The 25749-nt window shown below is 51.6% G+C and overlaps 10 protein-coding genes across 10 annotated transcripts; 2 read left to right on the top strand and 8 right to left on the bottom strand.

Annotated features, from left to right (window-relative positions):
- Positions 1-165: 165 nt before the first annotated feature.
- N7458_008033 (GMC family oxidoreductase) lies at positions 166-2154 on the bottom strand (the record flags this gene model as incomplete). Its single annotated transcript, XM_056911415.1, has 6 exons — positions 166-929; positions 1000-1134; positions 1183-1490; positions 1548-1627; positions 1678-1792; positions 1847-2154. The coding sequence occupies 6 exons, from the start codon at positions 2152-2154 to the stop codon at positions 166-168; spliced, it is 1710 nt and encodes a 569-aa protein (XP_056764241.1).
- A 620-nt stretch (positions 2155-2774) lies between these two features.
- N7458_008032 (uncharacterized protein) lies at positions 2775-4205 on the bottom strand (the record flags this gene model as incomplete). The annotated part of the gene is made up of 2 exons (XM_056911414.1): positions 2775-3888; positions 3952-4205. 2 exons carry the CDS (start codon positions 4203-4205, stop codon positions 2775-2777), a joined length of 1368 nt encoding a protein of 455 aa, XP_056764240.1.
- A 1923-nt stretch (positions 4206-6128) lies between these two features.
- Positions 6129-8619, bottom strand: N7458_008031 (uncharacterized protein; the record flags this gene model as incomplete). The annotated part of the gene is made up of 6 exons (XM_056911413.1): positions 6129-6138; positions 6188-6297; positions 6365-7076; positions 7138-7808; positions 7860-8444; positions 8518-8619. The coding sequence occupies 6 exons, from the start codon at positions 8617-8619 to the stop codon at positions 6129-6131; spliced, it is 2190 nt and encodes a 729-aa protein (XP_056764239.1).
- Positions 8620-9890: 1271 nt separating this feature from the next.
- On the bottom strand, positions 9891-11499 carry N7458_008030 (alpha/beta fold hydrolase; the record flags this gene model as incomplete). The annotated part of the gene is made up of 3 exons (XM_056911412.1): positions 9891-10703; positions 10773-11251; positions 11352-11499. 3 exons carry the CDS (start codon positions 11497-11499, stop codon positions 9891-9893), a joined length of 1440 nt encoding a protein of 479 aa, XP_056764238.1.
- A 779-nt stretch (positions 11500-12278) lies between these two features.
- N7458_008029 (putative capsule-associated protein CAP1) lies at positions 12279-14165 on the bottom strand (the record flags this gene model as incomplete). The annotated part of the gene is made up of 3 exons (XM_056911411.1): positions 12279-12330; positions 12407-12892; positions 12916-14165. 3 exons carry the CDS (start codon positions 14163-14165, stop codon positions 12279-12281), a joined length of 1788 nt encoding a protein of 595 aa, XP_056764237.1.
- A 763-nt stretch (positions 14166-14928) lies between these two features.
- On the top strand, positions 14929-15774 carry N7458_008028 (uncharacterized protein; the record flags this gene model as incomplete). The annotated part of the gene is made up of 1 exon (XM_056911410.1): positions 14929-15774. The coding sequence occupies one exon, from the start codon at positions 14929-14931 to the stop codon at positions 15772-15774; it is 846 nt and encodes a 281-aa protein (XP_056764236.1).
- A 242-nt stretch (positions 15775-16016) lies between these two features.
- On the bottom strand, positions 16017-16994 carry N7458_008027 (uncharacterized protein; the record flags this gene model as incomplete). Its single annotated transcript, XM_056911409.1, has 2 exons — positions 16017-16597; positions 16679-16994. 2 exons carry the CDS (start codon positions 16992-16994, stop codon positions 16017-16019), a joined length of 897 nt encoding a protein of 298 aa, XP_056764235.1.
- A 1009-nt stretch (positions 16995-18003) lies between these two features.
- N7458_008026 (protein phosphatase 2A structural subunit TPD3) lies at positions 18004-20373 on the bottom strand (the record flags this gene model as incomplete). Its single annotated transcript, XM_056911408.1, has 9 exons — positions 18004-18342; positions 18395-18732; positions 18791-18891; positions 18953-19097; positions 19155-19269; positions 19342-19833; positions 19890-20041; positions 20113-20218; positions 20311-20373. 9 exons carry the CDS (start codon positions 20371-20373, stop codon positions 18004-18006), a joined length of 1851 nt encoding a protein of 616 aa, XP_056764234.1.
- An 897-nt stretch (positions 20374-21270) lies between these two features.
- N7458_008025 (phenylalanine--tRNA ligase subunit beta) lies at positions 21271-23549 on the top strand (the record flags this gene model as incomplete). Its single annotated transcript, XM_056911407.1, has 9 exons — positions 21271-21323; positions 21390-21430; positions 21490-21509; positions 21565-21641; positions 21702-21831; positions 21887-22153; positions 22220-22461; positions 22516-23324; positions 23386-23549. 9 exons carry the CDS (start codon positions 21271-21273, stop codon positions 23547-23549), a joined length of 1803 nt encoding a protein of 600 aa, XP_056764233.1.
- Positions 23550-24395: 846 nt separating this feature from the next.
- N7458_008024 (40S ribosomal protein uS3) lies at positions 24396-25554 on the bottom strand (the record flags this gene model as incomplete). Its single annotated transcript, XM_056911406.1, has 3 exons — positions 24396-24722; positions 24898-25211; positions 25401-25554. The coding sequence occupies 3 exons, from the start codon at positions 25552-25554 to the stop codon at positions 24396-24398; spliced, it is 795 nt and encodes a 264-aa protein (XP_056764232.1).
- Between the last annotated feature and the right edge of the window lie 195 nt (positions 25555-25749).

The raw sequence follows: 25749 nt of genomic DNA, 5'->3' as shown, positions 1-25749 counted from the left end.
CAGAATTGTGTCAAAACTACAGCTTTGCATGCTGGATACATGCCTTGTGGTTCTCAACCATATCCCTTGCACATCGTAGACCAATCAAGTATGCATTTATCTGCGTGTGATTGCTGGTACAGCAAGTAAGTGAATGTGACATGCAAAGAATTCAACTCGGATAGCTTACCAAGTTAGAATAGGACAAACGCTCAAATCAGCCACGCGGAGATTTTTCATTCCCTTGACTCTGAACCTAGAGTCGACCACAGCATCGGGATCACTAGTCTTACCCATACGACAGGTAGACATGCTGTGGTAACCTTGGTCCAAATTTTTGCGAATAAAGTCCAACATCACCTCGTCCCTGATCGCGTCAAGATCCGCCGTTCCAAATTCAATGTCCGGACCATGGACCATTCGCTCAATAGTACCTTGATAGGCCTTGGTGCGAGCAATCTTCAACGCCATGCGAACAGTTTCGATAGCAATTCGCCGATCGAACGGATGATCCATGAAGTTTGGGTTCACAATCAACTGGTCTCGTGGGTTTTTGGAGCGAATCAAGACTGCCCCCTTTGAAAGATTGTTCTGCAGCAAGAGCTCGTGGGTCATGTAGCTCTCGCTTGGTCGATTATCCTGAAAGACTGATGGCCCTAATCCGAGCCAAATCTCAGCAGATGGCCTGGTGAGCTCCATCAAGAAGCTTCTCTCCTTGGCGCTGAGATCCGAGAATTCTTTTGACTCAAATAGGCGTTGAATTCTGGGGAATGTCAAGGTACCACTAGATCCAAACATAGCGAGAGGTCCGGTGTGATCCTTTGCGTATCGTTCCTCGGCTTTCGCAAGCGATACAGGGTCGAGAAACAGTTGGTTGTGGGCGGGAATTGAATTTCTCACTTTGTACTCGCATGTTATGATTGAGTGGTCGAGCATGTTTTGGCCACATCCTATAGTAAGTTAAAGGGAGTCAACAGTATGTAGACAATCTTGTTTCAATCCTCAAAATCGGCAACGCACCTGGCAAGTCAACGTGTACGGGAATTTTGAGACGCTCCAAGGTATCTCCGGGCCCAAGACCGGACAACATGAGAATTCTAGGAGATCCAAACGTACCAGCACAGAGAACAGTCTGCTCACGACAGTAAACATGTACTTTCCCATGTTAGTACATGATCTATGAAGACGATTTTGGAAACTCACCTTTTGCCCCATTCAGTCTGTCATACAAGTCTACCCCAGTGACAACTCCATATCTGGAGTGAACTCGGTCGCACTCTGTGTTTGTCACGATGGTTAAATTCTTGAGCGATACCCGAGCGGAATCTCTCAGAAAAGCGTTCGCTGCATAGGATCTCTCTCCATTCCGATCGTTAAATTGGGCCAGTCCGACCCCCACTGGGTTTCCCGAATTGATATCTGGGCACAATGGAATCCCAGTCTCCAAGCACGCGTGGACAAACGTTTTGATCCCAGGGACCATTTCGTCCCCAAACCCGATCTTCAGTGGCCTGAAGTGATTCTATCAGCACATCTTCAACAAAGAAAGAGATACTTTACAGGCTTACCCAGAGGCTCCGTGGTCTTCAGGTCGTGGATCGGCAAATTTTGCGAGGTACTCAGGCAAATTCGGGTCGAAATCCTCAAGCTGTCCTCTGTCAATACAGTTCACCAGCAAGCTATCTAACGACTACAGACCTGTTTCATCAGAGGTAAGATGTTTCTCCACTTCCACCCATCATCACCAACAATCTTGGCCCACTCATCATAATCAGCCGCCGGGCCTCGAGCAAGCGCCATATAGTTCACAGCCCTAAACTGAAGTGTTAATTTCACCGCGATTTTCTATCGATCAAGAGTTACTCACGAACTCCCTCCAAGCTGCTTCCCTCTGAGGAATACCAGCTTCCTGGCATTCAATTGTGGCTGCGGTATGGTTTCCAATTCCCACAGTCCCTCTTTGTCCTCATGTAGTTGCTTGACATATTTGCCTGGCACTAGAACATCGGGTGTAAGACCTGAATCTCTGCCCGCTTCAATTAAAAGAACAGAGACATTTGGAATCGTAGCAAGCGCTGCTGCAATGACACATCCAGAGGTACCTCCACCACACACGATGTAATCGAATGTTTGGCCGGAAATGGCTGTGGCGTTTAAGGTTTGGCTGGGCTGCATTTGAGACAAGTGTGACTTGACGTTACTATGAAATTTGGCGAAACATCCAATTGAGCCAAAGGTACTGAATATTTAAGGAGAATTATCGAGCGCTTTCAAGGTGGGTAGATGCCTCACGGATCTACTCTCGTATCTCAGTGGGTGTCCGAAATAGGAAGTTCGATGAGTAGTAAGCGTTCGCTCGGTCTACAATCGAGCCTCGACTGATCAAGTCCCTCGATCTTTGACTCAAATGAGAATTCTAAAGCGCATAAAAATGAAAAAGTAAATGACAACTAGATATTTATGATATTTCGAAACTAACAACTCCGGATAGATAGAAAGCTCGAACCAGTGTCTTAAGTAGCCGTCTCTGGAGACCGTTTTACCTTCTTACGCGGATAAACAGTGCCGTAGATCAATATTATTTAGGTGTAGAAGCAAATGAATAAGATGATTTAGTCGGGAGCTCTACTGAGAAGTGCTGTTGTAAACTGGTAAAGTATTTGTATGTCTAGCTTCTATTCTATAGAAATGCATGCCATGCAAAAGGACCAAGGCATCTATATGCAAATATGCCAAATCGTAAATGAAGACATGGCAAAAAAAATATACATCAAACATAATTCACCAGCCCCAGCTTAAGTGGAAGAGCAGCTGAAGCTTGCGTTGCTGGTATCATCGTGGATAGCCGTGCCAGAGGCATAAAGACCCAGCACGCATAGCACCAGACCAAGCAGGGCAATAGCGATGTTAAGAATGGTCAGGGCAATCTTGCGCGGCGAGGCAAACCACTGGCCGGCGTTCAGGTGCAGCCAGTAAATACCGGACAGACCGTAGCTGAACCAGGAAGCGAACAGGGCACTGATGAGGGAGTTCAGGTCGCTGAAGACGGGGATGGCCTCGGCGATGATCCAGGCGACGATCCAGCAGGACACGCCAAGGGCGAGCCAGAGACCGACGGACTTCCAGTTACGCTGGTGCATCAGGTCGGACTTGGAGGTGAGGCGGAAGTAGATGTACTTCAGGCCGATGTGACCATTGACGACGCCGGCGCCGATGATGGTGGGGATGGCGATGCCGAAGGCGATCTTCTTCATGAGAGGGCCGGCGGAGATCAGGGCGGGAGACTCGACGTTGGTGCCGACGTAGTAGTAGATGACGATGGCAGCGGTCAGATAAAGACAGATCTCGAAGCCCTGCAGCATGAAGAGGGACTTCTTGAAGTCCTTGGGGGTCTCCATCTCAGCGATCAGGCCGAAGAAGGCGACGTGGGCGCAGTAGGCGAAGACGATGTTGGAGACGGCTTGGAATGCGGTGTACAGGTTGTTCTCGACGGTGGCTTCGATGATGCGGCCGGGGTGCTCCTCCACGCTGACAGAGATCATGGTGATCATGACGGCGCTGAAGATGGACAGGAAGGAGGCGAAGGAGATCCAGGTCATGCCACGCATGGTACGCGGGATGGACAGGACGAGCGAGATGAGCATGCCGACCAGACTGAAGACGATCGAGCAAGTGCCGTGGTCGGTGATGGTGTTCATCATGACACGGAAGGTCAGGATGTGACTGCCCATGACGAAGATGCAGAAGAGGAATTGACCGGCTCCGAAGAGCTCACGGCCAAAGCGGCCAAGCAGAATCTCACCGGCATCACCCAGGTTCTGGATGTGCGGGTAACGTTCACGCATCAGGCCAATGTTATAACCAGTATAAGTGGCCAGCAGACCCAGGCCAATGATCAGAATCACACCACTGGAGAAACAGATATGTTAATGATACACGTTCTCTTTGAATCCATAGATCAGGAATACTCACGGCACCAGGCCCAGCGTAGCCATTGCAGAGGGCAATGACAGGACACCCAGCGAGACAGACTCGCAAATCATAAGCAGACCACATTGCCACCACTTCAAGGTCTTGTACTTGATCTCGGCATACTCCTCGTTACCAAAAGCATCGGCCACCTCGCCATACTTGAGGCCACCCTCCTCCTCAAAGCTGGGAGCATGCTTCTGCTCGCCAATCTTGTCATTCTGATAGGCCGGAGGCTGGGGCGTCACAGACTCCATATTGACTGAAACTTGGTCGATGGCAGTTGCAATCAAAGAAAGGAATAGAAAGCACAATCGATGCAAAGTCTAGATATCTCACAGTCTTCGAAAGTCAATCACTCCACCAAAGAAGAAACAAGAACAAGAACAAGGAGGTGAGTCAAAACGAGGGGAAGCAGAAGAAATAGAGGAGTCGTGAAGGGAGAAAAACGGGGGGACTGGGGTATTCAATTAATAACAGAAATCTCGAGAGCCTGCCATTTTGAGTTTCGGTATCCCCCATTCTCCGCAGCGCCGATGTTGCCCCGTGGGAGGCAAATCTGCACCAAATCTTCACCAAATCTGCACCGAACGTCCCATGGAAGACCCGCCGAACATTCCGTGGAATTCCTTGATTGGTGCATTCCACTTCAGAGAGGAGCAGTCGGGCCGACTTTCGGATCGTGAGCCAATCAGAGGCCCGGAATGGGGACTATAACGGAGCCATGGGGTTGATGTAGGTAATGAAAAAGGTCACCCCAATGACTAACGAAGTTGCTTTCGTCGAAGCCATTGAGGTTGTGGCGTACTGCCCCAAGACTTTCCAAGCCTTCCAAGGTCTCTTCTGCCCTTGGAGATTGGTCGTATGATGCTGGAGCGGGGGAGGAGGGGCCGAGGGGAACGGGTCGTGGACTACAATGTACTCCGTACTGAGGGTCTACACGATGTCTGTCTTTGTGTGAAACCCCAACGGATCGTCGTTGGCCCTCGGAGGACCGGCCAGACTCCCCGGTATAACTATACGGATAACTCCACGAATGGTAGACTTTCCGAGTCTTCCGTTCAGAAAACTGGCAGCCTACCTGGTGCCAACCTGCGTAGCGGATGACAACGCAACAAGGTCAGATTCAAACTACCAAGTAACTGTTAGCCTCAATGTGGCTGAATATTCCTCCCCTTAAACATTAAGCCCATAAGCAAGCCACAAAATAAAAAAACCCCCTGCAATAAGACACGCGTACACACGGCTCAGCAGTTCCGAACCTCAGCCAGGGACCATTTGGTAATCGTGGACGTAGAACCTTTTGACTTTAGAGTTCGCCATCCCGAGTCACGAGACCAGCCACAGCCAGCCAAAGCAAAGAACGCGAAAAGTGAAAGACACGAAAACTTTAAACAAATCAGCCACTAGCTTGGAAGCCCAGACAGAACCAAGGAGTAAGAAAATTCTCGATGCTCTAAGGCGCAGGCGCCAGGTCCTGGAATTCCACAAAGGCAGCATTGGCGACACGTAGTCGACCCAGATCGAGGACCTTTTTTCTCTCACCGGTTCGCCACACAATTTTAGGTTGATTTTAGGGTGTAGATAAGCATCTTCCTAAATTTTCTTCCCGTCCCGCCCATTGGCGTTTCCTAATGCTAGTCCTTCTAGCGCGGCCAGTCTGCCCTATTAGGTAGGCGAAGACTGCGACGCGGCCTGGAGACTCAGGAGTAATATATAGCCTGTAGCCAGCTGGTCTTGGTCCACACTACAGTATTATTGATTCATGCTCGGTGTATGTAGTCGGCATCAGAGATAAGCGTGCATGGCGAGTGGAGAACAAATCCACACGGATAGGTCGGATATAAGATAAATTTCACCGGAGAAAGCGCTTGAATGGATGATTGAAATTCGCAAAGAATAATTCATTGTGGACAAGCTGATGCATATGCAATGTACAAAATGCAAGAATGGACGAATACAAACACGCCCTAATGTCGCAAACATACCAGAAAGAATGAAATCGCATGAGGGATCAGGAAAAAGGGGGATGCCAGTAGAATGCACAATAAACAAACAGGAACAGAAAGAAAAAATTAAGAGTTTCTCAGCCAAGTCATCGCCAAGAAACGATAATCGTACTTCCAGATCAGGAAACCCAGCACGTTCCCATCTAGCTAGCCCCTTCTGCATAGCTGCAGCTACCCGGGGCTCCATCATTAGTAGCTATAGTCAAGACCTTTACCCTCGCCCTACAGACCAAGACCCAGGCTCGCGCGCAATTTTAGCAAGCCGCTCCTCTAACCGCTCCGGATGCTCCAAAACCTCGGACTGCCGGCGGTGCAGTTCTTCCAGACTGGCCAGGGGATTCTGTAGACCGCCACAATAAGTACGTTGCTCGGAGCACTTGTGAAAACGCATCAACCGTGACACCCACCCATTCCTGCTGACTTGGGACCCCCTCAGCAGCAGGGAGGGCCGCTGAACCGGAAGCATCGTACTCGTCGCCGTCGCCGCCGATGCCCCTGTTGCGCTGGATCGGCGCGGGTGTCACAGGAAGGCTGGGGCGCTCGACTTCTGTTGGGAAGTCGGTGAGGATGATGCTGGGCCGGTGGCCAGAGGGGGTCTCCGTGATGGTCGTTGTAGATGAACCCGTTAGGTCTTGGCTGGATCGTGTGCTCGTGCTTGGGTGGCTGGAGCCAGAGATCACTTGCGTGCGAGCGTGTCGCGCTTGTTGAATCGATTCGATATATCGTTGGATGTGGGGGTCTTCGTCCCACGCGTTGGAGCGGCTGTATGACTCCCAGGTCTCGGCGGAGGGCTCGAAGGGGGCTCGTAGGGGCAAGACCTCAGATGGAGCCAGTGGCTCACTGAGCTGCACTGGGAGAGCTTCTTCAGGTGGCGAGGCCAGAGGGAGAGGTTGCTCTGGGGCAAAAACACGAGTGGGCTTGGGCGCATGAGTTTCCCAGGGGAATAACTGCGTAAGCCGCTGCGGCTCTGGCTTTGTCGCTGGAACTTGATAGTACATGTTTTTCGGAGCCTCGGGGTAAGAAGGGGGTGGTTGGAACAGCGCAGTATCTTCGGACATGGTGTATGCTTGGTGCTTGAAGTTGGCTCCTTCTGGCCTGGAGTGTAGTGGCGGTGGCTCTCTTTGAAGTATAAGCAGATAACCCTCGAATAGTGAGACATGTACGAAAATCAAATCCTTACCGTGAGGCATCCCATTCTGCCTTTGGCGCTTCGAAAGATGGGACCTCTGGCTTCGGTGGAGGAGAAGGTTGGCGAGGATCATTCACCGGTCTCGGGGGTGCAATTGGCTGTGGGTGATGCATTGGAGGGCCGGATGTTTGCGGCAGCGGGTGGTGCTGATGCTCTTGAGGAGCCTCGGGTTGCTGTAGGTCATGGCTATGCGGGTCTCGCTGGATGTCTCTCTGAATTTGGAAAGCTGGGATTTGAGGACTGGGCAATGGAGCAATGTATGTCGAAACGTGCTCTTCTCCGCGCACATATTGCGGGACCGCACTCAAGATCGGTATAATGGTTGCAGTGCCGCCTTGGAACTTCTGATAGTCATCGTGAGGAGCTTCTTGGTGGCTTGAAGGTTGCTGCCAGGTAGTATCATGCGTCTGTTGTTCAACTGATGTAGGAGCTGGGCTATCTTGATGAGCGTGAGCGGCATCATCATGAAACCCTGCGGGAAAATGTTCATGAGACTGGACATTCTGAGGCTCCACCGTCTCTACAACATATGGCTGTCCAGATTCATCCTCGAAATGAACCCTCTTCATTGTATGACCTGATGCAGACCGAGAGTGACCCCGATGGACGGACGTGTCTCGTGGTGGAAGTGGCACACCACTCTCTACCTGGGAAACAGATACCTGAGAACCGATTAGTTTCGACAAATCTAGGGTTTGCCACTCCAAACTCACAAATGGCGGCCGATAATGCTTGTCATAAATCGACCACCACCGTCTCAGCAACTGATTATACGGTGACTCGAGCGGCACCACCTGCCGTGGCAAGGTCCACGGCTTCTGCGCGCCAATGAAATGAACCAAGCTGATGGAGCCCTGGAAATGCTTATACGCGGGTATGTACTGGTAGTTTGCACTCGGCGTACAATTATACGTGAAGCTCAACCTATGCCAGTCCCGGAAATGCATGTTGAGCAAACCCTGGTCCGCACCATCGAAGCTGATGCCCCGTTCCGCCAGCGCCTTTAGTGCATAGTAGTCCTGCAAGTTAGGTCGTAGCACCATCAGTCCGCTATTGAAACAATCAGGCCAGCCGACGTCGGGTGCCGCGGCAAAGTTCACATCGAGAGCGAGTAATTCGTCCGGAGCGCGGATAGCGACGACGTCACAGTCGATATAGACGACCCGCGAGAATTGCGTCAGACGCCAAAGCTCGATTTTTGTAAATGTCGCGATTAGGTCCGGGCGGTCCATCAGCCAGAGATTTGCGGGTGTGCCGTTTACCAGTGAGGATACTGGGATCAATTCATCGTAGACGGTCTTCGGGAGCATAAGCAGGTTAGTCGTGGACATCCGGAGGACGCGACTGGGCTGCTATTCAAATGACACACACCTTCAACTCGCTGATTGTTTCTTGTCGCAACCGTTCCGGTGTGTAGAGGACGACTAACCTCGCCTTTGTGCCATTGTCGCGCAAGGAATGCGCCAGGACCATGGCACCTAGACCGAAGGTCGAGAAATTAGATCAAAGCGCCGATCAACGCAAAAGACACCAATTGCTTACCCGGCAGGTAGGAATCGCTCAACAGGAGCTGCCAAACAAATTGCCATCAGTACTCATCCCATTCTGCATACATGGCATCCTCTTTCCAGACGTCAAACGAGGGTCGTAAAGGGGGGGAGCCCAAACCGTGCAATAAACCGCACTCCGCTCCGACGCCATGACGTCCCCTCAACAAAACCAAAGTCCGTCAGTCAACGGCCTCCTTCGACGATCAGCAACAAGAGCAAAGCGACAATTTTCTCGGGCTCTTCGGAGAGAAACAAAACGAGCGACAGATACCAGCCGACCGGGGCCTATATTTATCGTGGTCGGGGAGGTTACGCGCTGCTTTCTGCCGCGATAATTCAGTTCGGACTGGCCCCGTCAACAAGCAGCCCCTACCGGGTGGTACCTGGACCAGACGTTCGAGTGGACGAAAAACAGTTGGAGGTTCACCAGCGCTGCATCATATTCGTTGTGCAAGGTCCGGGTATTCTGTGGACGAGGGATGGAAATCAGGGGGTAAGTTGGAGAGATGGTAAGGTTCGCACGGTTGGAAGGTTGAGGAGAGCTAAGATGGAAGCTCCGAGAGCTCTTCTGAGTTCTGGCGGGGGTGGCGGGACGAAGTACGATGACAGGTGGAGATTGCGAGTGAGGGGGGTTGAACAAAGTACAGGGACAACACGATGATTATAATAATAGGAGTATTATTAGTTAGTTATTCTGTTCTCCATAGTCATACCGGACCAGCATTGAAAGATCTTGAGGGGCAAATTCCCCCTCACCGAATCCACTTGGGCCACGGAAGATCCGTCACTTAGTGTCCGATCCAAACAATTAACACTACGAGGGGAAAAACATCCCTTTAGAATAGACTCTGTTGACCAGATTTCGAGCTTTCTCACATGTAGCTAGGGAACTGCCTTGCACTTGGGGCCCCTGTTCCTGTTTACATGAAACTAGCCAGGGAATAATAATCGAAATCACAAAGTCTCTGGTGGCCGCGTCGGGGCCAGGATGTGGCCGGAGGGAGAGGGGGCCTCACAATTATGCAAGACAACCCTTGATGGTATCTAATTCGGGTACTGAATTCAAAAGACCTCTCTAGCAAGAACCTAGAATAAATAGAACGCGCTCTGGAATTTGTTCTAGACCATCGACACACACAAAAGGGAAAAGGGGTAGCCTCATAGCGTACACGAACTGCAGGCCTCCGACCGCGTTTATCGCCGAGCAAGGACCTTGGCGCTCGGATAGCATTCCTGGAGAACGGCGCCGATATCGCCTTTCTCACCATGAATAGCCCATTCCACAGCCTTCACCAGGGCTACACGGCTCTCTTGCTCGATCGGGGTGAAATGGCCAGACTCGGTAAGCATCACGACCTGGCTGTTGGCAACGAGATAATCGGCCATGCCATCCAAGCAGATCTGCGGGCTCAGTGCAATGTCCTGCTTGCCCCAGAACACGGTCGAGCTCGCCTGTAGAGCACCGGGGGTACCTTCGTCCAGTAAGCCGGCCCCGCTGTTGGTACGCCGAAGCTCGCTGCCTCCAGCAATGCTGTGCAGATTGGCGACGGTCTCGGCAGACTTTCGCCATCGCGCCACGGCTGCTCCATCGCGGTAATAGCCAGCCATGTTCATGACGTTGGCGAAGTCGTGGGTATACTTGATCGTAGTCGGGTATGACTCGCCGGTGGCGGTCTGCGTCTTCGACTCGGCCAGGGACGGGCCCATGCTACTGGCCATGGAGGTACCCTCATCACTAGGGGTGAATTCGCCTCGCCCATGGGAGCCTTTGTGAATACCTGCCATGAGGGAGTAGTTGCCTCCCGTCAGGAAATAAGTCGGCAGCGGAGGAGGCAACTGCATAGCAAAGACATAGCCCGACATCTTGAGCTGGCGGAGCAGGGGACCTAATGTTCGCAGAGCCTGGAGTAATGGGGTACGGGATGAGAGGGGAGCGCCCAGAGCAGTCTTGAACATTTTAGATGCTGATGCCAGTATGCGGCGAACGTTGGATTGCACCAAGCTCATCTATCAAAAAGAACGTAAGCACTCGTATATCGGAAGAGGTGTGAGCTTCAGTGCCAATGCAATACATACCAATGGACCGTTTGACAGGATGAATCGGTGTGCCAGAGATGGCGCTTCAGCTGCGAGTCGCATCGATAGTACACATCCCCAGTCGTGAGCCACGATGATGACCCGCTTCTTATTTGTCTGGGTACCCTCATCGATGCCATATTTCGTGCGAAGGGTGATGATAAGCTCAGTCAACGTCTCCAACACGGCCGTGGCTGTGTATTTCTCCAGGCTTTCAGTGCCACCGTATCCGGGTAGGTCAATGGCAACGAGATTGGCGGAATTCTGCAGAGATGGCGAGCTGGCGATATGCCGCCAGATAGCCCAACTATCGGGGAATCCATGGATAAAAATGACCAAGGGCTTGTCTGATGCTAAGACTGACGGCGAGCCAGGAGCTGCATTGCTCAGAAAATGGAATTTGAACCCGCTTTGGAGCGTTAGGAAATAGTGGGAAAGGCCGGCGTAGTCTTTGGAGAGGTTCCACAGGCGATCGCGAGCTATGGATCCACCATGATCAGTGACGGGGTTTTTTTATCTGAACATGGCCCGACCGCTAAAAGCAAAGAAACAGTGATGGCTCAAGAATGAGGGACCTACCAAGCTGCAACCCCAGATCCTGCCTCTCGGTGCGTTTCTTGAAAAAGGTGCCCTTTCTGATGGCCAAGTAGCCATAGAGGAACATTGTGAAGAGGCCATAGCTGAAGGCGAGCAGCCCAGTGATGGCCTTGGTGATGATATTGCCCATGCTGGAGCGAGAACCCTTCACTAGCTCATCTGATGAACAGGTGTAGGAGTGAGAAAGTAAGCACTGTAAAAAGAGTATAGTATCAAGACAGAAATCACGGGGGGAGGGGGGCGGGCGTTAGCACGGCTTGGTATCCCAAGAAGGCTCCAGGAGCTCCATCGGGTGGGGGGGGACCTCGGAGCTTTGGCAAGGTTTCCAGGTCGTCACGAAAAGATGGTTAGTCAGCTCAGCTGGGTCCGCTCTCGGAGCGCTAACCACCCTCGGACTAGCAGAAGGGCCTAAGGTTCTGATAAAATGCGGGCAGTCTGGGAGAATTATGCAGGTACCATCTCCGGGGTCTCGGTACGGAGTGGAAGATCAATCTGCAAACCAAAGGATCTTTAATAGAAATGCATTTCTGATATGTAGATGATAAACATCAAGATGCAGCCTTGGGAGGGCCCATAAAGGCTCCCGTCTCGGAGAACGCCAAATCCCCCACATGCAAGTAGATCAAGTAGAAAATAGGTATCAGATCTTCGACAACAGAAATGAGTCTGACTGGTAGAATAAAATGAGAAAAAAAAAGAAAAGGGTATTAACACATGGATGGAACGATCCAAGTAGAGCGAAAGGTCAGAAATAAAACCATAAAAGCCAACAAAAGGAAACGGCCGTGATCTCGTCGAGGTCCCGCAGGATGCTGAATCGAATTTCAGCCAGCTGAGCGGCGGGAATATTAGGATATATATACAAGGGTTGACATTTGACGAAGAACGGAGGGTGAAGATACATGCGACTCAAAGCGTGAAGCCTATTTGATCGCGGTTGTCGTCGACTAGGCGGCCATATCTGAGGAGAACTCGATGTCAGCAAGGTTATACCATAGTTATTTGACTCATGAATCAGTCAATGATGGACAACTTACTCCAGAAGGAGACGGAAAAACCAGACCTCGAGGTCCTCATTCCGCAATACTTGCTGCGCCCACTGCTGGCCCTGAGTGGCAATCCGAGGGGCTGCCTTCCTACCCTCTTCCTCCGTGGTGAAGTATCTCATGCTCTCCACATACTCATTGCCCCTCAGACTGAGCGGCACATAATGCACCCACGGTTTGAGCCATTCGTCGTGCCACTCGCGGAAGATGGCAATCTTGTAGACGAAGCTATTACTATGAAGGAAAGCGTAGAACCGACCACTGAAAGCGTTTCCGTCAATGTCAACCAGGTACTTATGTGCCCATGCATCCTGCTGTTTAGCAGCCTCGACAACCTCAAAATATTCTTGTTGTGCGTGGCAGTCATCAGGATCACATTGGCCGATCATCGTGAACTTGACATCGAATGAATCGCGGTACGAATCCCGGGTGACGTTCTGTGAGACCCAGGCGTCGTCTTGCTGTTGCGTGAGAACCCTGGTAGGTTCCAACGAGTTGACATTGTCCACGAACTGTTGGCGATGTTGGCGGCGCCAGCCCCCGCACGTGAAAAGCCACCGGTTGTGGTCCCGCGCCAGTACATGCGGTCGGATTTGGCGTCCCAGCTATAGTCCTTGGATTGTTCGTAGGGAACCTTGTCTGCCCAGTACCATGGACTAGGGTAGAGGATATCCTGGAAGCTAGAGATCTTGCTTTGCGAGAACACCGGGAACAGGTCGTGGACAACATCGAACGCATTTGGACGATCGAAAAAGCCGTATGTGTATCGAAGGGATGGAGTGTGGCAGATATCGGAGAAAGCGGTGGTATTGTAGATGAAGCCCAATTCCCCATACGCATAGGGTGCGTCATTATCCTCGGCATCTTCATCAAGAGATCGGGAAGGGCTATCGACGGGGCAAGAGAGCCGAGAGTTGGTCCAGGTCGGCTGGTGGGCGAATCGGTTAAAGCGAGTGGTCCGCACCTCGTCGATGCGATCGCCCTTGTTCAAGTCAGGGGCGCGAGGGGACCATCCATTGGTCGCAGACTTCCGGTTAAAGGCAGCGGGGATGGCATGGTCCGTTGCAGTCTGCACCAGACGCTGTAGGTCGTCGCCAGGGATCACCACACGGGGCTCGTCATGGGTGTTGAAAACCAAATCCATGTCCGGTAGATATTTGACAAACTTGTCCATCATGCCGACCGTGGCCTCGCGCTGCCATTTGCGACCATCACCACCACCTTCCGCCAGAGTCACCTTGCCATCGCGAATCAGCAGTCCAATCACCGCATTTTCAAATCCCAGAGTCTCGCGAGCGCGGGCGCGAATAGTCGCTGGCTTCACGGCCCAGAATGGCAACAGGGAGTGGTAGATCGAGTCAAACTCATCAACGAGTTTCACACCTTTGGCCTGGGCGAACTGGAACCACTTGTCGAAATGCGGCGGCGGGTGCATCTTGTAGCGGCGCTGGTACTCCTGGACCGCCTCGGCCAGGGTTTTCGATTGCCGGGTCTTTACATTGTCGAACTGCTGCTGCGCATCCTGGACCAGTCTGGAAACCGGGTGCACCTTTTCAGGTGGGTAGGAGGTCTGGCCCGAATGAAGTTGATGGTGTCTGATGGGCTCGGGGGGAGGGAGGTCTAGCGGTTCATGTTCGGCAGTTGACTCGGACTTGGGACGGAGGAGGACGAGCGAGAGACACGCGAGGAGGACGATGGCGAGCAGGAGGATCAGACGGTGGGTGCGCATCCTGCCATTTGAGGGGGGCATGAGAACCGAGGGGAGAGGTTCGAGGGCCAAGGTGAGAAGAAGGGGGAGAGGGGGGGGGTAGGCAAGAAAAAAGGGTCTTAGGAGAGAGAGAGTGTTCTCTCGGGAAGATTGTCTGGAGTGTCCGGCTTTGGCTATCAAACTTTTGGCCTGGGCCTTTGGGAGGGGGCCCGCAAAAAGAGACACGCTAATCCGCCACGCCCCCCGCTGCCGGTCTATGTCCTGTACCAGTCCGTTCTACCGTTTGTGTTACTTCAAATATCAAATAGAAGTTTGTCTCCTCAGTAGGAAAGTCGGTTAAACTCCTGAGGAGCCTCTCAATTCCACCAAGAGGCCAAATGCTCCGTTGCGAACCTTGATCAGTGGCAAATGGTTCACCCAGGGGCAATCCCACGATTGATGGCGATGGCATATCTCTATGAAGAGTTCCATATATCACATTACCTGGAGGTGATGGATCCTCTTCAATCTCAAAGTCGATAGCGTGAATAGTATAACCTGCTTCCGTAGCTCGTAACTCGTAGCTCGTAGCTCGTGGGCTACAGGTGTCATCATGAAGTAACCCTGACACGGATATATCCATATGTAATTCACTTGTAATCCTTCTGAATCTCTTTTATTTGCTTCCTCTGACTCCTTCCTCTCATCAACTGATTTGTTTGCTCCATCAATCATAATCATCATCGCCGGACTTCAATCTTGTTCGGTCTGTTCAAAGGGTTTGTGCGGTTCTAAGTCACACCATCGTTCTTTCCCATTTCACATCATGGCCGAGACTCCGAGGGAACAAGGCAACTGCGACCTCGATCTTGGTGGCAGTTTCCTGAAGGATCTGCCACCTTCAATCCCAAGATACACATACACAGGAGAGTCTCAATTCTTGGATATTCTCCAATCCGAATACGCTCGTCTCCGATCCTCAAACACCGCAAGCGAATTCCTCCTCTTCCATGCGAGCAAAGACACCATCAAATCCATCTTCAATCCTCAAAACGGAGATACTTCTCTCGCAAGAAACTTCAACTCCTTTGATACCACCGAGCAGCTTCTCCTGGCCAAGATGTCTTTAGATCCACACGGCGTGGCAGCCCATTTCATGAACATTGCAATGTACAACGTCTTCAATACAATGGGCCTTGGTAACATCATCCATGGACACCCGGGTGTGAAATTCGAAGGCAATGATCGGGGGAAAGTGGCAGACTACAGCTGGGGACCTGTCAGGGGGCCGCGTGATGGACCTAGATCACCCTCCGTCGCGCTCGAAGTTGCGTACTCGGAGACAGACGTCAAACTGAACTCCGATGTCCGATTCTGGCTGGATCCAGACAGCAGCCAAGCAAACATATGCTTGACACTACGGATCAACAGATCTCGGCCAGAAATTCGAATTGAAAAGTGGGAGAGACGCAACAACCGAGCTCATCGGTCTCAAATCATTTGGATCACCAGGAAAGGGGATCAGAGCAACGTCAGTCACCATCCTCTGGTTATTCCGTTTGAAGGTCTATTGCGTCGCCAGTCATCTTGCCCAGGGGAGAAAGATTTGGAAATCTCACAGGGAGAGCTAAAAAAAGTCGCGGAGGCGATCTGGAAAGCGCAGGAATTGTGATTTTCTTTCATGTTTTTCGGCCAATACGACTATCAATCCAGTATCGTATAGGGAAGGGATAGTGGATATGGATTGCACTTAGATATCTCTCTACTTTTGTTTACCTTAGCTTCGGTTGAGTTTCCCCAGCAAGTGAGGTTGCTGTTAGAGAGAGCCATATTTCCTTGCTGTTATCAATGCTATTCATCACTGTTCACGAGGTTCTTACTCCCATGACTAGCCTGCTTCTATAAAATCAAGTCCTATTTATGCCCTCCCCATCGAACAATTGCCCACGAAAACGCCCCATTAACCAGAAAAGCGCCAAGTGCCTGAATCATATACTTCTGCGCATGTACCACATGATAGTACGCCGCAAGGCACAATAACATCACCAAAGATATGTGCCCGTAATAGAAAGACCGTCTCTGCTCTTGCATCGACCCAGCGACACTTCGTCGCTGAGTTCCGCCTTTCGGTGCTGCACCGCGAGGTCGCAGATAAAGAACAAGGGAGATCACCATGGAGATAGCAAACAGACCACATTGTACGTCCAGGTCCCGCACCCTCTTGTTCAAGAGAGAGCCGAATTCCGGGTGGCTGAGTTGAACGAAGAACAACAGGTAGAGAGTCGCGTGGCCCAGGAGCAGAGGCGAGATAACCATCCGTCCAAAAAGACGGTGGTAGGGTGTCACCGTTGCTTGCGGGATGGAGGTCACGAATGAAAAGATTGAGGAAGCCGATGGCTTCGAGGTCGATATATACGCTGCAGGAGACATCAATACTTGAAGGGGGATCTGCGAAAGAGCAACGTGGCTCAAGGCCTTTGTGAGATGCATGTAGTCTGTGACCTCATATTAGCAAATGGTATGCCATCGATCATCAAGGCGCAAGGCGCTCGACAGCAAAGGAAATCGGGGCATACCGTCGCCGCTCTTCCAGACGGACAGACTGATCAGCCATAAGAGCCACAGCCCGCACAGAGCATACTGCCGACGAGTCTCGAGCCATCCGGCTGCAATTGGGCGATCCCACCATGAAGCAGGCCCGCGGCGCTGTTTAGACGTGATCTCAGTCGCAGAAACCGACTGCGCCCAGCCTTGATAGACCCGGAGCACGATGATCACGGCGATGATCGACCATTGCGCGTAGGATCCCCGTAGGTCAAGAAGCTCCCGGCGATTGAGTATTTCCTCTTCGGAGAGGGTGAGAATAAAGCGGTAAGGCCAGGAATATTCCATAGTGAATACAAGAATATCAATCAACCAATCAATCGGCAAACTATGGAAGTTGCAAGAGATGGGAACTGCGTATGCCGGATATCGATGGTGGAGCTTAACGCCAAACAGAGATCTCGGAATGTCGTGAATGCAACTGTTTTTAGAATAACATGATCGACGGTTTGTCTTCTTCAGATGATGAAAGACAGTATAACTGCTGATGATTTGCTGAAAAAGGAGAAAGTGAACTTTTCGTCTTCTTACGTGTCCAAATACCCCAAGGCGCCCTGGATCCGCTGACAAATAACTTGATTTTAAGTTACGCGCCAGTCCTCGGCTTCACAAGGACGCTCACAGGAATTCAACAAACTTTATTTCAACTTAAATGCGCTGGTCGTAGCCAGCTTGAGTTAAATAGACTTGAGCAAAGTCTGGGTTAACTAGAATCTTGCAAGAATACACTCGGTGAAGTCCTGACATCCCCTCGGCCCCTCGCGACTCTATGCAAGGCCCATTTCCATAAATTCTCGTGAGTTAGCGCCTTGCCGCCGCTCAAGTATGCTGTATGTTGTAAACGACTAAAATTTGAAAGGGGATACTTCAAAAGAACTCTCTGTCTAGGTTCTTCATCTTACTCAGCTGAGCCGGATTCGAACCTTTGGTCTAAGTCCAAATCCCTAGGACGGACATTGGAAAGAGGATACAAAGCCATGTATGCATGCAATCGCTTCTGACCAGCAAAGGAGGAAAAGATATTCAAACTGGCGTGATTGCTTTTTATGACTACCTCGAGCGGAAACGGACGATTCAGTTATGCATGGAGTAAAGAAAAGACCTCTACATTAAAAACGCCATCAAGATATCTCATCCCAAAGCTGGCTATTCTCTAAACTGACAGGATGCCCCATGCCCATGCCCGAGCTGTTCTGCAGGCGTTCTGTCGTCGCTTAATTCACCCATATGGGAGAGGGCGGTCTGAAGAGAGTAGTTCATACGATGTCACCGGCACCAAGTCACCCGGCATCCTGTCTTAAGGAGAAGTTTGCATGGACTCCTCCTGAGCGCCACTGGCAGTGGTAGCGAAATAGCGAACATCAACATCGTCATCCTCCTGCAGCTTCTCCAGGCTGGGCAGAACTTTTTGCTGGATCAGGTCTTGGGCCTTGGGCGAGGGAGTAATAGTCTCCTCGGACTTTTCCACCTCGACCAGAGTCTTGTCCTCCGGCAGGCGGCGCAGAGTATCAATCAGAACGGCATAGGACTTGGCAACATTGAATCGGATGTTGGGGATCTCGTCTGCTACAAGTCGGTCCAGAATGGGAAGGATGGAGGTTTCGATGATATCAAGAGTGACAACGGGGGCGAGTGTCTGAAAGAATCAGTATCAATAGACCGAGCCCAGCAACACATTCAAGACTTACGGAGATAGCGAAGCATGTGGTCATGCGGTAAAGGTAGTTGGGATGCTGTCCCATAGCCACCACCTTGGGAATAATGGACTCCTTCGACCATTCCACCCCAAATACCTCGGTGAGTTTCTTCAGATTCTGGGTAGCAGCCTCTCGGATCGAGAAGACAGTGTCTCCTAGCCATCCCATACAAAGGTCACTCAATTGCTCATCGAAGAACTTGACTCCTAGCTGGCTGGCAAGCAGGGGAATGTATTCGATGATAGCGAGACGCACTCGCCACTGCTTGTCCTCGGCCAGCTGGACAATCGCAGGAAGCAAAGATTGAGAGAGAAGCTCAATGCCGATGACTGTGATAGAGATTAGATGAATAAGAATATTGCAATGAGAGGACATTAAGAGGCATACCTTTATTAACTTGCTCGAGCTTGGAAATGATGTGCAAACGAACGTCGGGGAAGTCATCCTTGAGCATTTGGAGGAACATCGGAAGCAAATGGGCGATAGTCCTATGAGTGGAACGAGTTAGTGAGCGACGGTCTCCAGAAAAAGGGCGCATATGAGACTGACTCTTCCTTCCCAAGAATGGGCGCCAGACCGCTGATCTGAGTGCCAAGGGCAGCACGGACATGCTGAGACTGATCAGACACCAGATCTTCCACACTAGTCATGATCTCGTTAAGCAGCGTATCCCGGTCGATCAAGCTGCAGAATCCTAATCATGTTGTTAGTTTGTATCTTGACGTCATAGTTTAATGGACACAAAACATACCCGGAATCTGGCCCGCAATCGCAGTGCGGACCTCAGCCTCGGTATCCTTCAGAAGCTTGACAAAAGCGGGGACCATATCGCGTGTAACAACCTCTTCGTGTACGGCTTTGGCAATCTGTTATGGGTGGTTTTGGATCAGTCTTAGCTGCCTCATACGTTTGGGACCAAAGGTAAGAGTTATCCTGACCTTCTCGTATCTATCAGCAACCATATAGCGGACCCTCCAGCTCTTATCCTCAAAAAGGTTGCGCAGCGAAGTCAACAGCACACCGTGACTGGGCTGCTGCTCTTTGGGGATTTCCTCTGCGATCGCGATCAAGATGTCCACAGTCAACAGGCGCACGCTATCCTGATCATCACTGGCCAAATATTGGAAAAGGGGTATCATTTCATCGATAATCACGGGAGTATGCATCTCCTTGACGAACTTTGCCAGGTTGTTGGCGGCTTGACGGCGCACCATCGGGGTTTCATCATGTACGAGGGCTCCGAAGTGCTGTCGGAGGCTCTGCTGCAGCGCCGGCGCGGCTTTTCGGTATGGTGAACAGTACAGACCTGTTGCGGAGACCTTGGAAGTGAACCAGTCGGCCTTGGAGAGGTGGAGAACCAGAGGGACAAAATGCTCTTCGACTTGACCTTCTGACAGCTGATCACAGACCTTGTTGAGCGACTCCACAGCCTAGTTTGTGACAGTCAGCAATGCTGCTCCCAGATCCCGTGTATAGCATAACCGACCTTCTCCCGGACCAGAGGCTCCTCGATCGCAGCCAGGTTCTCCAACGGTGACAGAAGCACGTGTGCGTGTTCTGGTCCCCCAACATACTCTGTGAAGTTACCCAGCTCTTCGCTTAGCGCGGTCAAAACCTCATCTTCGTCCTCAACGGAGTCTATTTATATGATGTGTTAGGCGTATGTCGGTGACTGAAAAAAGATGGTGGGGGTCCGGAGGGAGACGAACCGTCCAGGAATGGGATAAGCTCATCCCGGGTCCGCTCGGGGCCCAGGGCCAGCGCGATCGTGGATAGACGACGAATGGCATTCAGTCTGAGAAGAACATCATCGTGCTATGACATTGAAGTGTGAGCTTAGGTCAGTAGGGTTCCCCCTCCGCAGGTGGAGGGGAAGGCAACTTGAGCGGAGCAGAGCACCTGCATACCTTCAACTCATCGATGAGTACCGCGATGGGGTAGAGTTCATCGTTCTCGTTTTGACCCTCCATCGCGTATGTGCGGATTGTGTATTAAGATAGAACAAGAGACGGGGCGAAACTGGGAGATTGGGGGTGGTCGGTCCCAGTACTGAGGAAGGGTTGATATCGAGGCGGTCTTTGGTTAGAGCCACCCGGGAGAATGAAAATTATCGGCAGGAGGAGGAGAAGCACAGCTTCATGAGCTTCGATGACGAATATAGCAACTGGTCCCGTGGACGGGTTAGTTTCGACTTGGGAGGGCGTGATGGGGGTGGGAGGTTTCAAATGGGAAGGGGAAGGCCGATGAGGTTTCGTGGGGTTTTGGGCCGCCGGACGCCCACCTTCGCGCAGGAGCAAGAAGCGTACCTCGGGAACAATTGGGGAGATCAATGTCCCCAAAAAGGCTCTCACGGGATAGAAGTGTTTGGGGTGGCGGTTGGAAAAAGGGTCTTGTAATCAGGGAATCAATTGTCTCGAATGATGATGATGGCCAGCGAGCGATTACTCTGAGCTTTCACCACCACAACAGCTGCGGCTGGGTGTAATTTACATACCGCGTGGCCTTCCTGGACGGGCCATAGGCGGTCACTCGGAATGGCCGACAAACCGAACAAACCGGGTTGAACTGCTGGTCAAGTTGGCAACGCAGGGGCCAACGTGACAATACAATACCGCGCGTCAGAAAAGAGGGGGGACAACCGTGGCGGTGTGTGGCTGAGGAGGCAGAATTTCCAGAAGTCCGATCGGAGTCATAGCGATCATCTTGCTGATTTGCGCTGCTCCTCCGCTTGTGTGGTTTTTTTTTGGTATGCAAAGTCTCTTTCCCGGACAATCCAAAGAGACCCTCGGGTTTAGACTTCGGGCACTTGCTAATAAGATCGTTTTATCGCCTGTTCAGATTTTCATCGCATTGCGAATCCCCCCGCCATGCCCACTATCTCGGTCGACAAGGCCGCTCTCTTCAAGGAGCTGGGCCGGGAGTACGTACATCACCGTGATGATGGGATATCGTGTGCATTTCTAATTACTTCTTTGCGCGAGTACAGGTACACCACGGAGGAATTCGATGAGCTGTGCTTCGAATTCGGTAGGTCTCGTTGACACAAGAGCCTCCGCCGGGCATGATAGGCTAACTCTGTTGAACAGGAATTGAGCTTGACGAAGATGTACCGATCCTTCAAAATACTCCAATATGGAAGACCGCCGGCTAAGAAATCGCAGACCACAGACCAGGATCGCCCGATCGTCGACGGCGTGCAGGAACCCCCGCAGCTCAAGATCGAGATCCCCGCCAATCGGTATGCCGAATATAAGCCTAAAGTACATTGAGGGGATTTCTGGGCTAAGACCTATTGCAGATATGACTTGCTGTGCTTCGAGGGCATCGCGTTGATGCTCAACATCTTCTTGAAACGCAAGGCTCTGCCTGAGTACAAGTTGGTCCCGCCCGCCAACGGCCAACTTGAGGAGATCATTGTGAAGGAAGACGTGGGTATACACCGGGTAGTTTCTGCATGGAGTACCTGCTGACATTTCTGAGTAGACCACGAAGATCAGACCCTATGTGTCGGGTGCTATCCTTCGAGGTGTGAAGTTCGACAAGGCTCGTTATGAGTCTTTCATTGCCCTGCAAGACAAGCTGCACCAAAACCTAGCCCGTCAGCGGACCCTGGTCTCCATTGGTACCCACGATCTAGATACTGTCAAGGGCCCTTTCACCTACGAGGCTCTTCCTCCCAAGGACATCAAGTTTGTCCCCCTGAACCAGACCCAGGAGATGAACGGCGAGGAGTTGATGACTTTCTACGAGGTATGTTGATCAGATGGCGTTTTAACAATGCTATCTGTCCCGTGTATATTGACAATTGAACAACAGAAGCACCAACAATTGGGCAAGTACCTGCACATCATTCGCGACTCTCCTGTGTACCCCGTGATCTATGACTCGCAGCGCACTGTCTGCTCTCTGCCTCCTATCATCAACGGTGATCGCTCTAAGATCTCCCTGAACACTACAAATGTCTTCATTGAGATTACTGCTCTTGACCGGACAAAGCTCGAGATTGTCAACCGGATGATGGTTACTATGTTCTCCCAATACACCTCCGAGCCGTTCACGTAAGTGCTTTTTCCCGACAGATGTCATGACCTTTGGTACTTACCTCTCTGCAGCATTGAGCCCGTCAAGATTGTGTCAGAGCACAACGGTCAGACTCGGGTCACCCCCGATCTCGCTCCCCGTACTACCACCGCTGAGGTGTCCTACATCAACCAGTGCTGTGGCTTGAACCTTACCTCTGCTGAGATTAGCAACCTCCTGACTAAGATGGCATACCGCGCCAAGCCCTCGACAAACAACACCAACACCATTGATGTTGAGATTCCCCCGACTCGCGCCGATGTGCTTCACCAGTGTGATATCATGGAGGATGTTGCCATCTCTTACGGCTTCAACAACCTCCCCCGCTCGTTCCCTAGCAAGTCCGGCACTGTTGCCCAGCCCCTCCCCATCAACAAGCTCTCTGACATTGTCCGTGTTGAGGCTGCTATGGCTGGGTGGTCTGAGGTCCTGCCCCTGATTCTCTGTTCGCACGATGAGAACTTCGCTTGGTTGAACCGCAAGGACGATGGCAACACCGCCGTCAAGCTTGCCAACCCCAAGACCACCGAGTTCCAGGTTGTCCGCACCAGCCTGCTCCCTGGTCTGTTGAAGACTATTCGTGAGAACAAGGCTCACAGTGTGCCCATGAAGATCTTCGAGGTTAGCGATGTTGCTTTCAAGGACATGTCTTTGGAGCGCAAGAGCCGCAACGAGCGTCACTTCGCTGCCGCTTTCTACGGCAAGAGCAGTGGCTTCGAGGTCGTCCACGGTCTCCTCGACCGTGTGATGTCTATGCTGAAGAGCGCTTTCATCATCGCTGAGGAGGGCCTGGACAACCCCGCCATTGGTGACTCCCAATACTTCATTCAGGAATTGGATGGTATGTTTGTTTCCAGTCGTGCTAGTGACAACTTGATCACAGACTAACATGCTTTCTTTAGATCCTACCTACTTCCCCGGCCACAGCGCCTCCATCCACCTGCGTGTCAGCGGCAAGGACCACGTCATTGGCTCCTTCGGTATCCTTCATCCCACTGTGCTGGGCAAGTACGAGCTCAAGTACCCTGTCAGCACTCTGGAGATCAACATCGAGTCTTTCCTGTAGACCTTGGTTTGAGTATTTCCATGCTTTGTGATGCAGATAGATGATGACATGATGCGGAGCGCTCTATTGTTATAAGCACGATGTTCAATGCTGCGGAGCCAAAAGCAATAAAAATAAGATTTCCAGTGTTCAGTATATATATTACGTCAAAGAGAGACTTGGCGTCATGAACCTGAGATTTGCCGAAGTGATAACTCCATAGCGAGGTGTGTAGTCAAACACAACCAGCGGTCTATAAGAATCTCTTGGCGCTCGTGGTATGAAGGAGACGCTAGAGGTCATCTGACGGGTGTCCCTCTAGAGGACTTATCTCGGTTATTTGTTTTAGACCTCTTTTGAGAAGCACCCAGGGGTTGGCAAAGATTCGGCACAATCCATTAGATGAGTTGGAAAGTATGTCTGGAAGTCCACGCCCCGCGGATACCAGTATATGATGTATGTGTTGAACTCAAGAAAGTCTGATTCGGAACCTTATCAACTAGCATGGTGATTAAAGCAACCTTCGTGATTAGACAGTAACTGGTAGATGACGAATTCCAACCCAAGGAGTAGATATACTACGATGAAGGATCAAGGTCATTATCAAATTTTTCTCATGGGATTATCCTCGACTGTAGATCTTTGTACATCGACGTCCATTCCTTCATGAAACCATTCCCGTACCCAAAAGAGCCAAGGACCAGTACTGAAAGCGCAGACTAGACATTCATTCGTCAAAATTTTGCAACAGAGAAACCAGGAGATTTTTTGAAGTCTTCATGTAATTTTGATTGCGTGAGGTAGAGAGTATAGTGAGGTTAGGACAGGAAGCGAAGATAAAGGAAGAGCCGGGCCTGAAAAACAAGTTTACTCCTGAACGAAGCCCTCGGCAGCACCCTCGGCGGTGGCGGCCTGCTCCTCGGCCAGACGCTGCTGCTCGGCAGCCTGCTGGGCGGCGAGAGCCTTGGCGCCGTAGTCCTGGGACATGGGCTGCAGAACGGGCTGCTCCTCCTTGGGCTCGATGATGGTAACGGAGTCGGGGAGGGTCTTCTGGGGGCCGGACTTGCCCTCGGGGTCGGAGCCGCGCATGATCTTAACCTTGATACCAAGGACACCCTGGCGGAGGAGAACGTGGCGGGTAGCGGAGTCGATGAACTCCTTGGCGGGCTGACCGGAGTGGATCATGAAGCCGTCCTGCAAAGATGAAATTGGTTAGAGGTGTTGTTCCCAGAGCAATATCATGTCAGAGAAGCGGGGCTCGTGCAAAGGTTCGAGAGAACTAAGAAGAGAATCCCCAGGTTTTTCCCAAGTACCAATGCACAACATCTCCCCCACGATATTCTCCTCTAACAACCGGTTTTAGACGTACAGTGAACTTCATGGACTTGGCACGGGCGGCACGGAGCTTGCCGGAGACGACAACCTCGCAACCCTTGGCACCACTCTCCATGATGAAGCGGAGGACACCGTAGCAGGCACGGCGAACGGCCAGACCGTTCAGGAGCTTGTAGCGGAGGGACTCGCACTGAGCGACGGCGGACAGACCGCGGTTCTGGACCTTGGCGGCATAGAGGGAGACGGAGTTCTCGGGGAACTTGAAGCGCTTCTGGATGAGCGAGGTGAGCTCACGGATGCGGCGACCCTGCTCGCCAAGAACCTCCTGGGTGTGGGTGGCACGGATGACTGTAGAAAGTGAAGACATCCGTTAGCATCGAATCCTGCCGACATATGTTGACCGCATAATTTCCGCCTCGATAACAATATTGAATCTCCATTTCATCACAGCAATTTCCCAGCTCTTGCAGATCCCATCCCAAACCCAAATTCATGCGATCCAAACGGAAGAGGGAAAACTCGAGAGATGCGACGTACTGATGTCGGTGACGGTGGGAGTGACACGGACTTCAACACCGGAGTAGCCCTCCTCAGCGAGCTCGCGCTGGAAGAACTCGTTGAGCTCGGCGTAGAAAACACCGTCGGCGACGAACTTGCGACGCTTGGAAATAGCTCCCTGGACAGCGGCCATTTTGACGTTCCTGGTGGGTGGAATTGGGGGGTTGTCGACGGGGGAAGGCGAGGTCGAAGTCGAGAGGGTTGGTCGTTGTGAGATTCTCTGATTAGTGGGGATTTTTTGGGCGAGGGCTTCCATTTCCCGTTTGGGCTAGGGCTCAACCCTCGCTTGCCCTGCTGGAGGGAACGGGAGCTATTCCTCTTTGGGACT

Source organism: Penicillium daleae (assembly GCF_028827525.1).
Source record: "Penicillium daleae strain IBT 16125 chromosome Unknown utg000007l_segment0_segment0, whole genome shotgun sequence".
Taxonomy (NCBI): Eukaryota; Fungi; Ascomycota; class Eurotiomycetes; order Eurotiales; family Aspergillaceae; genus Penicillium; species Penicillium daleae.
This window is presented reverse-complemented; position numbering and strand designations above follow the sequence as displayed.